Source organism: Rattus norvegicus, chromosome 5 (assembly GCF_021556685.1).
Source record: "Rattus norvegicus strain SHRSP/BbbUtx chromosome 5, alternate assembly SHRSP_T2T, whole genome shotgun sequence".
Taxonomy (NCBI): Eukaryota; Metazoa; Chordata; class Mammalia; order Rodentia; family Muridae; genus Rattus; species Rattus norvegicus.
The window spans coordinates 73,670,115-73,687,884 of record NC_141538.1 but is presented as its reverse complement, the minus strand read 5'-3'; the positions used below and the strand labels follow the sequence as shown (position 1 = coordinate 73,687,884).

Sequence of the window (17,770 nt, the reverse complement as noted above, 5' to 3'; positions counted from 1 at the left end):
ATAAGTGGCTATTAGCCCAAATGCTTGAATTACCCTAGATGCCTAGAACAAATGAAACTCAAGACGGATGATCAAAATGTGAATGCTTCACTCCTCCTTTAAAAGGGGAACAAGAATACCCTTGGCAGGGAAGAGAGAGGCAAAGATTAAAACAGAGACTGAAGGAACACCCATTCAGAGTCTGCCCCACATGTGGCCCATACATATACAGCCACCCAATTAGACAAGATGGATGAAGCAAAGAAGTGCAGACCGACAGGAGCCGGATGTAGATCGCTCCTGAGAGACACAGCCAGAATACAGCAAATACAGAGGTGAATGCCAGCAGCAAACCACTGAACTGAGAATAGGACCCCCGTTGAAGGAATCAGAGAAAGAACTGGAAGAGCTTGAAGGGGCTCGAGACCCCATATGTACAACAATGCCAAGCAACCAGAGCTTCCAGGGACTAAGCCACTACCCAAAGACTATACATGGACTGACCCTGGACTCTGACCTCATAGGTAGCAATGAATATCCTAGTAAGAGCACCAGTGGAAGGGGAAGCCCTGGGTCCTGCTAAGACTGAACCCCCAGTGAACTAGACTGGTGGGGGGAGGGCGGCAATGGGGGGAGGGTTGGGAGGGGAACACCCATAAGGAAGGGGGGGAGGGGGATGTTTGCCCGGATACCGGGAAAGGGAATAACACTCGAAATGTATATAAGAAATACTCAAGTTAATAAAAAAAAAAATACTCAAAAAAAAAACAAAACAAAACAAAAACCGAGTAAATCAACTTAACGAAGAGACAGTCTGATGCTTGCCTTGCTTGAACGATTTCACCTAAACAGCAGTCTAACTCTTACTCTCTATCCTGCTTAATATCCATGACCTTTAACCCCACGGAACTCCTTTGTTTCCTGCCTCCACCACTGGAATGTAAACTCCATAGCAACAGGCATTTTTCTTGTGCTTTTTTCAACTGTCACATAATAAGCAAATGAGCATGACCACGTGTGCCATGGGCCAACACGAGGAGGAGGGCTTTGTGTAAGGGGAAGGAGAGCTTTTTTTTATTTATTTATTGACAATAAAAGTTTTTCATACAGTAAATTCCAATCAGTTTCCCCTTCCACATCCTCCCCACATCCCTTCTTCCAGGTCTTCTTTCTCTCTTTAGAACACAAACAAGAAAGAAGAAGGGAGAACCACACACATTAAAAACACAAAATCAGAAGCCATCAAATGCAAGCAAAAAGACCAGTAAGGTAAAAAAAAAAAAAGGTATATACATACATACAAAAATACATACATACTACATACATACATACATACATACATACATACATACATACATACATACATACATACCAAACAAGGCAATATGAGATTAAAAAAAAAAAAGATAATATGTTGGCCATCTACTCTGGGAATGGGCCTGATCCCAACTGTAGTTTGCATATCATGTGAGACTGTAGTGGGTGGGTCTAGTGCTGCTTGTATTCAAATGCTAATTCTGTACCCCAAGATCTGGTCATTCCAAGATGAGCAGATCGTCCTGTATGGCAGCTTTTGTTATATAAACCTCATCCGCCTGCCCCAAGTTGTCGTCCATGATTGGTTGGTTAATAAAGATGCCTACAACCTGTAGCTGGACAGAAGAGAGGTGGCTGGGGCGTCAGTTTGAAGGCTTGGGGTCTGAGGCAGGGACTGCAAGGAGAGGGAAGAAGAGGGAGGAGAGGAAGAAGTCACAAAAGGGTAAGGACATATAGTGAATGTATGGCCACGAGGGCCAGCCTATTGGAGTAGAAGCAGCCCAGGCAGAGCACGACAAGGGATATCTCAGGGATACTGACAGGGAAGTAGACAAAATAGCACTGAGGGTTGATATCTGTGCAGCTGTGGTGCTTTAAAACTTGCTATAAATATAAAGGTTTTACATCTTTTTTTTTTTTTTTTTTTTTTTTGGTTCTTTTTTTCGGAGCTGGGGACCGAACCCAGGGCCTTGCGCTTCCTAGGTAAGCGCTCTACCATTGAGCTAAATCCCCAGCCCCGGTTTTACATCTTTTATTCGGGAACTAAATGATCTAAGGTAGGGTAGAAACCCCTAATTAATATTTACTGCAACATGAGACTCCATTGGCAGAACTAATTTTCCCTTTTGCAACTGATTGTAAATTGGAGATCGCTTCTGGGTTAGGGATGGAGTCTTGCGTCTCCTTCCTCTCTCTGCACCGGGACTCCATGTGGCAGGCCCTGTGCAGGCTCTGTGCACGCTGCCAGTCTCTGAGTGGAGATGTGTGTCTGTCCTGTTGTGTCTGGAAGTTTCCATCATCCATCCCCTCCGGCTCTTACGATCTTTCTGCCTCCTCTTCTAAAACACCTTCAACACATGATTCAGTTTCCAGCATTCCTCTCTACTGCAATCAACTTGTGACTTGAAGTAGCTATTATCCCTTAAGAACATTTTAATTAAAAAGTGGTTTGCTGAAAGAAACACAAGCTACACCCACAGTGAAGTGTGCACCCTTCACTCCTCTCATTGCCCCTCAGTCTGTGCCCACTGGAAAGGCCACTGGTCACTGGAAACTGTCAGCAAAGAAGAATGAAGACTCTGGGGACCCAGGTTGAAAGTATTTAGGCACATTCTGCTAGAGCTCCATCACTGCCACCAGGGGTCATGCTCTGACAGGTTTCCTAACTCCCCTCAGTGGGACTGGGCCATGTGAAGCAGGCCTATGGCTACATCCGGGTTTCCTGGTAGGTAAGGAAAAAGGCGCTAGCTTATGAGAGATTCAGGGTAGGGGGCCTTAAGTCTAGTCCATTCTCCAGAGCAATGTCCCCTTCAGACTGTGCTCCATAAGTGTCAAGACAACACAGGATTCTGACCTCCTTCTTCAAAATAATACAAACGGGGAAAAAAGAAATACCCCTCGAGTACTAAAGTACTTAGTTTAATGAATTTGTTTTTAACACAAATGAAAAACAAGATTCTTACCATTTTAACGACAACTACAACTTCAGACCAATAACATACGAATTTTGCAAAGTTTTTAACTACAGATTATCAAATATAATAGAGAATGCAATTTAGTGCTTTTTGTCACAATATCAAAAATAAGCAATTTTCTCAAAGTTATCAAAAGTGCCCCACTCAAAATCTTTTTCTTAATCAAGTAAAACTACCTGCTATTGTGCATGTGTGTTAAAAATTAAAACGGAAACCATCAGTGCTATTACACAGAGAAACCCTGTCTTGAAAAACAAAACAAAACAAAACAAAAAAAAAAAAGGAAAAAGGGGAAAAAAGGAAAACTTTATATATTGGATGTCATTTAAGTGCTTAACCAAGCAAACATGCCTAACACAGACAGCTCACATTCTTGGTATGAAAGTCACACCACAGAATATGAATGTTATAACACGACTTGTATGTACCAAATAAAGCAAATAAAACCTATCATTTAGTATGTCTGCTTGTTTGCTTTTGGTCAACTAGTCGGCAGACTTAACGTTGTACTGCTTCACTCCAGTAGTCTACCTTGTGAGGTTAGGTTCTGTGGTTCACGTCAATTGTGGGACGACAGTCCTCATGAGAGCTGAGCGTTTTTGCAGGAAAACAGCTTTCATTTCCAATACAACTAGAAATATACACACGTCTATTAAGTAGAGATACCAAACTGCAAACTCACAAGAGACAGTCAAATAAACTCGTGAAGCAGTGATCACCGGAACAGAGGTACGGGACACACTTTCAGCCACGACGGGGCTTCTTCTTGAGTCGCAGACACATGCCACCAGCATATTCAGACAGATCGAGTCAGGGGGAACATTCAACGTGTGAAGAATCTCTCCAGCTGTTGAAACGGGGTAAGGACAGACACAAAACCACCCAGGCTCCAAACACAGGATTATTAACAATAGAAACTGCGTCCCAGCCTGGCATGGTGGCCCAGCACTTGGGAAGCCGAGGTAGGAGGTCTGAGGCCAGCCTGGGCTACAGAGTGAGATTGCTGTTGCAAAAAGAAAAAGATACTCACAAATTGTAACCCTAGTTTTCTGAGGAAAAAGTAGTTTTTAAAACAAGGGCATGAAACGAACTTCAAACTGAGACTCATATTAACATTGCAACCTCAATGAAAAATAATACTTGAAAATAAAATAAATTATATTTTGGGTATTTTTAATGTGTGTAAGATATATAAAACAAATGTATACACCAAATATACACTATTTGTTTATTTTAGGTCAAAAAGTATTTAGGAAAAGTTCTCCATGTTCAAAATTAAATAGGAATTGTCTTCTATATACAGGAATTATATTGGAAATATGAAGTAAAAGTTTAATTCTGCAGAATTAAAACACAATTATAGTCATTCAAAAAGTAAAAAAAAATACTGAATTTTTTGTGTTAAATTCTTATAATTTTTTAGTAACAAGTGAACTTTTCTAACATTTAAAAAAGTATTCTTTTATCAATATAAAACTATTCAAATAATTATGAGAATCTCTTACACCAGAAAAATTCACATGATACACTCGTGACCCCAAGAGTTAGATCAGCAGAGCGAGCGGTGTCCCTGAAACAAAGCGCTTCTCCTTTTGTCTCCTCCATCCCTACAGATAAGCCTTATTTCACATCATTTACATAGAACTAGACCACACTCTGAGAGATAAGTAACTCTTTCTTTTTGCCTCTGGAGCTCAGGGACAATCCTCAGTCTTCTTTCTTGGCGTGTCTCTTAGCACTACTTGGAGGCTCTGTGCCCCGCTTGGACGCTGAGGAGGCAGAACCATTGGAAGACGGTTTGACTTCAGCTTTCTTTTCACTCAACGAAAACTGCTGCTGCTGCCGGCCAAACAGCATCCGAGTCAAGGTGTCCTCGAAGGGCGTGAGAGTCACAGCAGCATCCTTCGTCATCATCATGGTCACCTAGGGGAAAATCCACTTTGAATGTCAGTATAAACACTTTTTGTTTCTTAAAACTGAGAGAGAAAAATAAATAATGGACAAAGGGACTCAAATGTATTTTTTATTTAATCTGTAGGAGAAAAAAATAAGCTAAATTCTGGAAAAATTTCAGATCACTATGAATTTAAAGAACATTATACCAAATGAAGTATAACCAATGGTGCAGGCATTCAGGAGCTGCTGAACTTTCCCGAAAGACACTACGGAAGAACCTCCCCACCAGTCCTGTCTGTCTGAATTACTTAAATATAGAACAAAGACCTCAGAATCTGGACTGAAAAGTCCACTTACCTTCTAAGTCACACTGCTCAGAAATGTTCACACTTGACCAAGAAATTAGACTAATCCCAAAGTGGATCTGCAGGGAGAACTCAGGATCTAACTTAGTTTCAAGCCCTAAGACTCTGTAACAGGCAGTTCTTCTGGATCACAGAAAAATCAAACTAGAGGCATTTGGAGTGACACCCCTAAAGTAGGCCCTACACAACCCACTTGCTTAGGGTACATGACGTCAGGAATAAAGTATCATTCAGCGTAACTGTATCATCGAGGGGCTGGGAAGGTACAAAGAGTCCATGTCCATCTCAAAAACAGATAGATGAGATGCGTGCATACAAGTTAAAGTAGCCAGAAATAATTAGAAACTAATTAGAACACATTGTCAGATGAAAATAGCACAATATAATCTATAGGCTACTAACACTACCACATATATAAAGCAAAGCTCATTTGCACACAACTTTGTGCAGGCCCTAAATGGTCTGACATGTATACTTTTAAACAGCTACCTTATATTTAAAAAAAAAAAAAAACAAAAAACAAAAAACCCTTGTCTCTTTCTAACTTTATTTTATGTGTATTTATGTATTTGCCTGCATATGTCTGTGTATCACATGCATGAGTTACAGATAGTTATGAGCCACCATGTGGGTGTTGGGAATTGAACCTGGATCCTCTAGAAGAAGAGTCCATGCTATTAACCATTGAGTCATCTCTTCTGCCCCCAAACAGCTACTTTTATAACATCTGTGATGTCTGACCAGAAGGAGAATCCTAGAAGTAGGAAGTTGACAGAAGGAGGAGAGTAAGACAAGGGATGGAGATGCATGACATTTTATGAGTAAAATTAAAATATTCTATGTGAGTGGATAAAGATGCTTCCAGAATCCACAGGATAAGTGCAAAGTCCAGTGTCTGGGGAGGGCAACCTCCCTACAAGTTGTTGGTTGGAGAGGTGTCTGAAGTTCCTCCCTACCCCATCCCCTGACAAAAATACAAGCTAGTGCCCCTGCTGTTGCCTCTCAAAACTAGATGGTAAGAGCCAATTGCTGAAGACACTGAAGACTCTGGTCACAGAACACGGAGAAGGCAAGCTTGAACTGGGACAATGTCCTTGATGCTTGCTAGAGCTGATGGTGCCAGAAGGCTGATGAGAGAGACTGACATGGAGTATTACTCAGCTGTGGAGTCTGGTGCTACTTTACTGAACAGTGAGGCAAACTGCCCGCTGGTGCAATCCAGGGGCATACAGCAGCTTTCTCATTGGATTTGAGACCCACTCCTCAGGAGGGGATGCAGTCACATCTCATACTCTAAAACCTCATCAGAAGCCATCATGAGACCTAATGGGGAGGCTACTGCTTCAGTTTTGCTAAATGGACAAGGTGTGCCTATCCACAATAGCTATGTTATGGCCTCAGTTAGTGCTGCTGCGAGCTTCGGTCTGAAGCTTCCTTTTGCAATGGGTAGCATTAAGTGCAGGGACTCGTGACTGGTCAAAGAAATGAGAATAAGTGACTGTTTAATGCTCAGCACAACTGGGACATCGATCCTACTCCAAGACTTAGGAAACCTCAGAGAAATGTCAGAAATGTCAGAACCAAGAAACAGAAGAAGAGGGGGGTGGTATGGAAAGTCGACATGATATGTGACGCGCTGCTGCAGTCTTTACCTCACAGCACCGGTGATGGATTGCACAACGTTTATGTAAGACTGGACCTGCCAACATTCTGCCGTGGAAGAGGTAGGTGCTCATGACCCGCCACGATCCCTGGAGAGTTTATATGTACTTAATGGTTACTGGAAGAGGGAGAGACGTTTACTTCAGTGCTGTAGCCACTGGCGGTGCACCCATATTACTTTAAACATTTTTAAATGTATTTATTTTAGTTTATTTATATATATGAGTGCTTTGTCTGCATGTATATGAGTGCTTGACACCTAAGGAGGCCAGTAGAGGACAGAAGTTATCTGGGACAAGAATTGCAGAAGACTGCTATATAGTTGCTAAGAACTGAACTTGGATTTTCTGGAAGAGCAGCCAGAGATCTTAATATAAATATGTATTCCCTGATTGAGCAGGCCTTAGTACACATAAATTATTCTAGTAAAATACTGATTTTTTTTAAAATGTAGAAGTACTCATTTGTAAGTTTTTGTAAAAACACACTAATCAGTACTTAGCTACATGGTCTTTTAAGTGACCTTGACAAGCTGGTGTCTACACCTCGCCCGGGGTAGGGCTGCTGGTTGTACCAACAGTGGAAGCCACAGGCCACAGGACAGTTCAATCTGCTCTCCCACGGCCGCTCCTGTCTATGCTCCCCAGGTCCCTTTAGTCCTGTATACTCCTCGTCTCCACTTTTATTTACCTCAACTAACTAAAATCATTTTGCAGTTCCACCAATCTTTGAAAGTGCTTTTACCAAGGTCATCATGCATGGTTAATTTTAAAACCGCAGAGCTGCTGTACAGTTTTAGTTAGTACTGCTCAGCACCTTTGCTCTGTTTCATAGGAATTAGTTCACTGTGGTTCCTTCAAGTGAACAGCCAGTTAGTAATACATGTTCCTCAGAGTCCTTTCAAGTATCCACTGATGAAGAAGGGATCCAAATTTGACACAGTTCAAAACGGACAAAAGATTTATCTTAAAACCTTTTTCTTAAGTCAGAAAGCTGGAGAGATGGCTCAGCAGTTAAGATGGCTGCTCTTCCACAGGACCTGGGTTCATTTCCCATAATGCACATGGCACAATTATTCAAATTACTGTGACTCTAGCTCCAAAGCCTCCAACATCCTCGTGTGGCTTCACTGGGCACCAGACTTATACAAGGTACACAACGATAGGTGCAGACCAACACCAATGCACGTAAAATGATAATAAAAAATAAAGGACATGTGAATTTTACCCAATAATGCATTTAACATATTTAAAGTTAATTACCATTGAGATCAATGGTAGAAAATACATCACATTTATAATATGATTTTATACAGAAAATGCCAGAAGCCACATATCCCTTGGGGCATGGTAACCCTAGTTCAGAAAACACAGACTTGCCCGAGATTGCAAAGCCTCCATTTCAACATAAGTCTGTGTAGCAACAACACAATAGGGCTTTCTCCTCTACTGATAATCTTCCCCATTTATTTTCTTTCCCTGTGGCTTGAGTTTTAGTGATCATAAAGTACTTGAGAGAATTATAAAAATAATGATTTTTCCTTTAATGAACCTGGCTAAGCACAGCTGAACATGAGTTCTGGGTGAATAGAAGAGGAGGGAAAGGAAACTGCAGAGGAGAGATGAAGGAAGGAGGAAAGGAAGAAGCTGAATATATTTCTCTCAAGGACGAAGACAGCCACAGGCAGAGACAGAAAAACATCAATATCCACACCTGTCTACCTGGCCCAGAATGAAGAGCAGGTTGTGTGGTTTCCTCTACCTGCAAACTCAATACACTTACCCTTCACAACAACAAAGAGTAGTGCTCACTGAAACCTCTGTCCTAGCCTAGTTTTAAGAATGAAGTAGGCCTACCTGTGCAGCTCCTGACCTTCCTCCCCACTACTCTCTGGCTTCCGAGACACCGCCTGCCTATCCTGTCCAACCATAAACACCTCCTGGTGGCAAATGAAGAACCACAGAGGAGCTTCAGGAATTCCTGATACATCGAGCAAACTCCCCCAGAACCGTCCTTCTACATTCAACAATGTAGAAACAAGTGTTCTTGGTACTAGCTTTGCCTGAGGGACTCCATCAGAACGAAAGGCCTAAACAGGATGTATAGTGCAGGCTGGTGGACACCCGGAACGTGCTTACCTTTATGGTCACGAGGAAGATGGTGTAAAGGAACATGAGATCATGCTTTGATATTGCCAGATGCCTGGTGTGCTGGAAAGTGAACATAATTGACCCCAGCAGGGTTACCTTGCAAGGGCTGAAAGGAAATAGAATTTTAAGTCAGTAACAAACAAAACAAGTGCTCTGTCTGAATGCTCTGTAAACATCAACTCAATGGACTGTTAGCAGACATTAACACAAAATGAGCTATGTAATATATTTTTAAAGTTTCAGAAATGCTGAGTTATTTAAACTTACAAATCTTTTCTCACAGCATAAAGTACTAGAGATTTTTACTGACTTTGTGTATCTTGCGTACACACACACACACACACACACACACACACACACACACGCAGAGATATCAGATCAGAGTTGCAGGCAGTTGTAAGCTGCCTGAGTCAGATGCTGGGAACCAAACTCAGCTCTCCTGGAAGAGCACTGTGCTGCCTGTCTGCTGTCAGCTTCACACAGCTAGACTTGTCTGGAAGGAAAGAACCTCGGTTGAGAAAATGCCTCCCTAAGATCCAGCTGGAGGGCATTTTCTTCATGATCAATGGGGAAGGGCCCAGCCCACTGTGGGTGGTGCCATCCTTAGGCTGGTGGCCCTGGGTTCCATAAGAAAGCAGGTGGAACTAGCTAGTAAGCAGCACCCCTTCATGGCCTCTGCATCAGTTCCTCCCTGTCTGACTTCCTGTCCTAACTTCATTTGCAGATGAAAACTGATGGAGAGATATAAGCCAAATAAACTCTTTCCCCCCCAAGTTTCTTTGGTCATGGTGTTTCCTCACAGCAACAATAAACCTAATCAAGATAAACACCAAGTGCTCTTGACCACTGAGATAAGCCCTCGGGCACAAAACTTCTTAGAGTGTCCATTACGCTTCCATAGCACAGTATTGCATAAACATATTTATCCATCTAAGACTTTTTTAAAGGACTTGAAAACCTTCTGTGATAAACAAGACCCAAGACAGATGAGAGAAATGGGGAAACGTCTTTCCTGCACTGTGGTGTAAACGCCACCACTGGAGAACCTCAGGCTGCTGTACAGAACCGAGAGTAAGATCACACGGTCACTCTCAGAAAGCAGTAGGGCGGCACCCATAATAAACCCAGTACTTGGGAAGCAAAGTCAGGTGGATCTCCGTAAGTTCGAGGCCAGCATAGCTACACAGTGAGGCCCTTTCTCTTAGACAGCAGCATAGCCATATACCCTAGCATACCACAGAGCACAGCAGGTCAGCGTTTGCCAACATCTCAAGGACTAATAGTGAAATTATGAATCCACTGTACCGCTAACCTACATAAGCAGCAGGGATTTGTCACACACTTGTGACATGCTTAAAGTATGACGGTAGAAGATCTCCATCCAGCTTTGCTATGCCTACAGAGGATAAATTATAACCTATGAGAATGCCACGCTGCAAAAATGACAAGAGGCTTTTATATGTCAATTTACTTTTAAAGGTTATTCAAGTGTTATAAACTAAGGAATGGGTTCAAAACAGTATAAGGTCTGAACTTGACATATTAATATAACTGAATAACAATCATGGCTTGGAATAGAGATTTCTAAACTTTTTTTTGTATATTCCTACATTTTAAAAATACTTTAAAACAATTACTAATATTAATATACTTAGTTTATATACGTATAACTATGTTATAAAATGAATACAAATTAAACATTTACAGTATAAAGGGCAAATGAGGGGCTGTGGAGATGGCTTAGTGGGTAAAGCGCTTTCTGTACAGCGTGAAAACCATATTGGATTCTGAGAGTCCATAAAAGCCCACCAGTAATCCCAGGGCCCAGGAGGCACAGACAAAACTCCCTGGAATAGGCTGGCTACTCAGAATAACAGAAACAGGGAGCTCCACGTTCACTGACAGACCTCACCTCAAGATATGAGGTGGAAACACGTCGATAAAAACATCCCACACCAGCCCTGGGCCTCCACAGGCACAAACATGCACTATGATACACATGAGCCCATACATGTGAACATGCTTACACACATACATACATATGAGCTCTGCCCAATGGAGTAGGATTTATCTGATGTTACTTTGTTACTCTAATAGTTTGGTTCCTACGCTAAAGTGGCTCCTAAGGAAACGGCTTTGACATACACACTGGCCATTTTGGATTATGTTTTCTTAAAGACTGACTCTAAAAATAAGCAGTTTGGAGACAATTGGGAAAGGGCACCGGAGGAGGACTTAAAGAAGAGTTAAATCAGGATTAGACTTGTTACCCACGAAGACTGAGGTGCACTGGAAAATTCTGTCACTGTTTCCTATGAAACAGGAAGTAAGATCCTCCTTCCAAACCACAATGGTGGAGCAGATGATAGCAGATACTCGAGAGAGCCCTGGCACTAAGACGTTTCAAAATCCAGCAGATCAAGTTCCACAGGGATGCAAGGGCTTTGGCTTCAGACTCCATGTTTTAACCTTGTACACCATGACCCTGGCCTCTGTACTTCAGCTCTAGCCTGTGCCCCTAACCTGTCACACTCCCCATCCTTCCTCAAAACTACTTTCCCTTCTCTTGGTTGCTTCCTAGTTCCAGGACTCAATTCCTACCCATGGCCACACATTATATATACTAAAAGCTAGGGCCTGCATATAAGCTAAGACATCATGTGTCTGGTAGCATTTGTTGGTGTGGTTTTTATGTATATGGTTGTTTTGCATGCATGCATATACTGTGTACCACATGTACGGCTGGTGCCACAGAAGCCAGAAGAGGCCATCAGCTCCAATGGAGCTGGAGTTACAGAGTTATGAGGCATTATGTGGGTCCTCTGGAAGAGCAGCAAGTGCTCTCTCTTAGCCACTGAACTGTCTCTTCAGCCTCCAAGCTGGCTTTATTTATATTTCATTAATTTATTTATTTGTTCACTTTATATCCCAATTGCAGCCCCCTTCTCCCTACGCTTCTCCTCAAAGAAGGGGGAGACCCCACCCCCCATATCACAGCACCTGGCACATCCTCTCCCACTGAGGCCAGACAAGGCAGCCCAGTTAGGGGAATAGTAGGCCCTGCTCTAGTTGTTGGGGACACACATGAAGACAAAGCTGTACTTCTGATGCATATGGGGGGCCCTAGGTCCAGCCCATGCCAAGCTGTTTTTATAAAGAAGGGAAATCTACAGAAAATTGATGTTTCCTTTCAGAGTTCATCTGAGATCAACAACTCTTAATGAGTTTGCTGGTTTTCTTCCCAATGGGACAGCTAGTTGTTTCTGTTTGTGTCTGTGCTTGTGTCTCAGTCACATGCAGAGCTCCAAGTGCATTCATTTAAAGCCAGTGGGTGATATCTGAGGCTGAAAGCCCACACCTCAGTATAACAGAGACCACTTACAAGGACATCTTCAGCCATTCATCACCTTCTGGTTTCCAGTCTCCTTTTAACAACTGCTCACAAGCTGTGATGATAGCACCACCTGCACCTAAAGATAAAATAGAGAAGAAACGAAGATTTAACCGATTTGCTTAAGAAAATACATGGTAGGGGAAGTTAGAGTTTCCCCTCCCGGTCTAAAATCCAAGATCACCGAAACAGAATTCTCAAAAGGAAGAAAAACTTTGTCTTCGTACACAGATCTGGGACGAGTGCATTTTCCCTCCTCAGAATGACAACTGTCTGCCTTACTGTGACCTAAGGCTAAATCTGGGCTCTCAGGCACAGACATGTATATACAGAACTGTTTTAGGAAAAGTAAGATCCTCTGTCCATGTCTTTCCTTGATATGACTAGTTTTAGGTGCAGCACACCAGAGCAAAGGGTATAGAACTCTGTCAATACCTACATAAAACAGGATTAGTGGCATTGCTAGAAGCACTTCCCTAGCACACATCAGTCCTCAACAATGCATAAACCAGGCATGGCAGCACGGGCCTGTGACCCCAGCACTCAGGAGCCAGAGCAAGCCAGAAGTTCAAGATCATCTCAACTGCACTGTGAGGCTGAGGTCAGCAGGGACTCCTCGGGATACCGACAGGGAAGGGAGGGAGAGAGGGAGGGAGGGAGAGAGGACCGAGGGAGGGAGGAAATATAGAATAAATAGAAAGCAATTAGAGCAATGTGAATATGAATATTTGCTATTTCCAACAACTGACAAGAAAGGGAAGAATATAAAACAATTTGTTTTCATTTTTAGACAGGGCATTTCTAGAATTCTCTGTGTAGCTCAAGCAGGCTTCAAACTTGTGATTCTCCTGTCCCCAAGTATTCAGATTATAGGCCTGCCTCAGCAATGTTGCTTAATTTAATGAGATAAAATTTCATATTAAACATATTTCATATGTGGTAAAGTAATTACTTCTGATTCCATCTGTTTCAGAAATAACAAAAGAAATTATTCCTAAGAAACTTTACAAGGCCATGAGGCTCAAAATAATGGCTGGAGAGATGGCTCAGTGGTTAAGAGCCTGAGTTCAATTCCTAGCAACCACATGGTGGCTCACAACCATCTCTAATGGGATCTGGTGCCCTCTTCTGGCACAAAGGCAGGCATACAGGCAGAACACTGTATATATACTAAATAAAATTTTAAAATAATAATGGCTAATCACTAGTATTCACGTAAAGAACTTTAACTTTACTAGCTAAGAAACCAGACAAGTCTCTCACTTTCAAAAAGGCTTTATTACCGCATGTGAGCCCTATTCCTGTAAGCAAAGGAATCTTCATGAGCTACACAATACGTGTGAACAGACTGTTAATCTTACCTCGGGCCCATCCAACAGCTATCATGACTATCCAGCCATTCCTGTAATAGCCATTAGCATGCGCGACTCCACCTACTATTTTCCAAGTTCTGGTCACTTCCTTCATTCCCGCAGCCAGGAGCTGAATAGGTTGATATGAGTAGCCCTGGGAAACTAGGTCACGTGGGCAAAAGAATACAATATACCTGAAATTAAAATTTAAATATTTCAATACGTAAATAATATCAGAGGAATAGAAGTGAAAATCTAAGTCTTCACCACTAACAACATGGCATTACACAACCAAAGCAATCATCCATGAGAGCTTGGAGTATGATTTCAAAAAGGGAGTCTGGACACTAGACTACTTTTCGAGTCACACGATACATATATGATAAGACTGTGTCACAAGGAGGAGCACACATTTTGCAATGCTATATACAGCTTTTCATTCACCCACACAGTCTGAAAAGAAAGTTAGGTGCATGATTCATCCAGAGAAAGAAGCAAGTGCCTCAGCAGTCCCAGCAGGGATGGGCTATGAGCATCCGGTGTCTTTGTTCGTAGGGAAAAGGAGTTAGACACACCAGCCTTTTGGCAGATAAGCCAGAGTGGCATTCCAACTCCTACCAACATCTCGACCTGTGTGATCCTTAGCTTATAGCATAAGTTAAAATCTATACAAAGACAGAGACAACTCACGAGGAAATAGGTTTATGTTGTGGAAAATGTATTTTCATGCAGCTGAAAGAATAGAGTTCAATCTTTAATCTGGTTGAATAGCTTAGTTTTAGCCAGTGATCTAAGCATTCTCTGGTGACCTATGGTTTGAATCTTCCTTTGTTCTTCAGCACCCCTCAAATGCTACCAATAGTATTACGAGATAGAATATACAGTTGTCCCCCATTCCTAATACCCGGACAGGTACACAAAGCACAGTACACCTTCTAATGGAGTGACACAGAAAACTAGGCACTTGTTTTGGTTCTTTTGAAAACAAGTGTTAGTTTCATTCTAATTCATGAGTCATAAACAAAAAACCTTACATGCATTCACTGAATATGAAATATTTGCTAGCACTGCTCCAGAGACCTAATACGGAAGCAATGGTCAGCCACTACCTTCCTTCTTACTCAAGTACTCACAGTCCACAGAATGTCTGTTTCATTTCAGCTCAGCTCAGAAAGCAGTGGCTCTGTACAGCTGAAATAGTTGGTTCTTACACCTCAGAGGGGCTCTGTATACAGTGTTCTTTACAACATAAAGATAAAGGCTATCGTGCTCATAGGTGGACAGACTGGTCACTGGATGGCAGGAATCCTACATCTTTGGTTCTTTTTTTTTTTTTTTCCCCCCGGAGCTGGGGACCGAACCCAGGGCCTTGCGCTTCCTAGGCAAGCGCTCTACCACTGAGCTAAATCCTCAACCCCAGGAATCCTACATCTTATCAGCTGTTCTCTAACCAAAAATTCAGCACAAGGAAAAAGAGCTCTGAACTGAATAGTCTATTAACAGTCAATCTGGAGGCAAAAAAAAAAAAAAACAAAAAAAAAACAAAATAAAACAAAATAAAAACATAGCAAAGAATCAGTTAACTTCAGACAGAGTCTGAGAGAAAGAAATGAAGTCTCTGGAGACAATTTTATGCAATCTGAAATAAAATTGTATGGTTTAAAATTGTTTACATGAACATATGATATTTTGAAAGTTTTAAACGTAGAAGTGATTTCCAGGAAGTTGGACAATGGAGAAAAAATCACTTAAATAATGAATTGTATATATATTCTTAATAAAATGAAACAATACTTTGGCACCTCTTTTTTTTTTTTGGTTCTTTCCTCCAAAGAGGAACCCCCCCCCCCCCGGAGCTGGGGACCGAACCCAGGGCCTTGCGCTTCCTAGGCAAGCTTGGCACCTCTTATAGAGTAAAGAACAGATGCTATAGTTTCCCTTCAGCAGTAATTCATGTTAAAAATGACATGCTCAAACGCAGAAAACCAGTGTAATAACAGCCCCATTTGCCTTCCATAATTCCATCTTCAACATGTGCTAAAACTTATTACCACAACAGCAACTTTTACATTCTACTATGCGATATTATAATTTCAGTCTATAATTTATAATTACTGCTACTTCTGAGTCCTATGTTTTTATCCTTTTTAATTGAATATTTCTCTTTCTCCCCCCACCCCCTTTGGTTTTTCAAGACAGTGTTTCTTTTGCAGTTCTGGCTATCCTGGAACCAGCTCTGTAGACCAGGCTAGCCTTGACTTCACAGAGATCTCCCTGCCTCTGCCTCCCAAGGGCTGGGATTAAAGGCATTGCCTAACATCAGATATTTCTAAAGTACACCTACAACCTCACTTGTTACAACCCCCTGTGCCCGCCTGAGTCACCATGGAGCAAAAGGAACAGTTAGTTCTCTGTAGTGTTCAAGAGACTTACAAATAAACGTGAAAAACAACCGACTGCAGACAAAACAGTCGTTCTGCACTGTAAGTTAGCTGTGGACGTCCCTCTGATGAATTCTGGGAATCGGTCATTATTTAAACAGCACGGCTCTTCTGTAAAGATTGTGATTTCACCTTAAGTTTGTAATATACAAAACACCTTTACCTTGTTAGCACCTAACACACACACACACACACACACACACACACACACACACACACGAAAGGAAAAAATGGAATGAGAAGATAATAAATTTCTCATATACTTTTAAGTACTGTGGGTCAGATTAATAAAGAGAAAAATGGTGGAGAGTAGAAACTAGTGAAAATAGGAAACAGCCAACATAAAGCAGTGAGCAGGTTTTAAGCAGCGATCAAGCAGGAAGAGCTCCGCTGGGTTCTTCTCACAGAGAACACCTCCTCATTTACCATCAAACCTCCAGAGGCAGTGTCACTTAACTGAGCCAAACGAACACAGACTCTGCCCACACTATTCTACTGCAATAGCCCTGGTATGAGGTTAGGACAGCAAAGAAATTTCATGGATATACCTTAAGAAAGACGCAAACTGTGACTCATATGTATTTCCCTCATCTAAATATAATCCCCCTACAGAGTGCTTGGAAGTTTAAGGAAAACATTCTGAGACATAAGATCAATAGATAGAAAATTATAAATTATGTACTGCCCCCATAAATGCCTTTTTAAACAGACAACTCATATGAAAGTATGTGGAGTTTTCAGAAAGCAGCTACACAGGGACAGAAGCAAGCGCTTGTTTGTCTTTACCAGTAGATGGCGCTAATCCCCAGGCATGCTACCGTTCTGAAGATGACCTTACTTGAATATGATTCCCCAAATCATTTGACTCTCAAAATCAGAAGCAAAGACTGAATTTTATTCTAAGTGTTGAAACTTTTATAATTAAACAATAATATATACCGTCTTGACTCCAGCATAATTTCTCATATTTAAGAGACTGTAAGGACAATGTTTCTATTCCAGAATTCAAAGCAATTCACTGCTTATGCACCAACTAAAAGATAAAATAAACACAGTTTAAATCTGGGCTTTGTATACTCAGGGTCTCCAATTCCTTGGCTAAGTTGCGAACCTCTTCGTGCCTCACAGTCATGATCTGTTAAGGATAAAGCAGTACTCACCATAGCTCCAAAGAGCCAAACTACAGGGCCAAGATATAATAGCATCAAGTACGGACTGAGCAAACTCGGAGAGGGAAGACTAAGCAGGGAAAAATGGCTTAGTGACCGTGAAACTCTGACAGCACAGAAAACACCCTTGATTAAAAGATGAGTAAAATTAAATGTAGGTGAGCAAAGAACTGAATAAAATTAATTAGGAATGTCAGAATATTTTAATTTTGTAACATCCTTTGCCCAACAAATATCAAATCTTTGTATGTAACTAAATTCCAAGTATTACATATATAACAGAGACAAGATAAATAATAAATAGTCTTGAATTTGAATTAGAGATAAATATTAGTATGAACTTGAGTCACTTTT

At 41.5% G+C, this 17,770-nt stretch overlaps 1 protein-coding gene across 1 annotated transcript in view; it reads right to left on the bottom strand.

The window, feature by feature from the left end:
* Positions 1 to 2,918: 2,918 nt before the first annotated feature.
* The window catches only part of Tmem38b (transmembrane protein 38B), a 35,655-nt gene continuing 20,803 nt past the window's right edge, over positions 2,919 to 17,770 (bottom strand). Inside the window, 4 exon segments of the mRNA NM_001014191.1 lie at positions 2,919 to 4,913; positions 9,052 to 9,169; positions 12,446 to 12,533; positions 13,816 to 14,000. Of these exon segments, the coding sequence (NP_001014213.1) occupies positions 4,698 to 4,913; positions 9,052 to 9,169; positions 12,446 to 12,533; positions 13,816 to 14,000 (607 nt within the window). The 3' untranslated portion in view covers positions 2,919 to 4,697.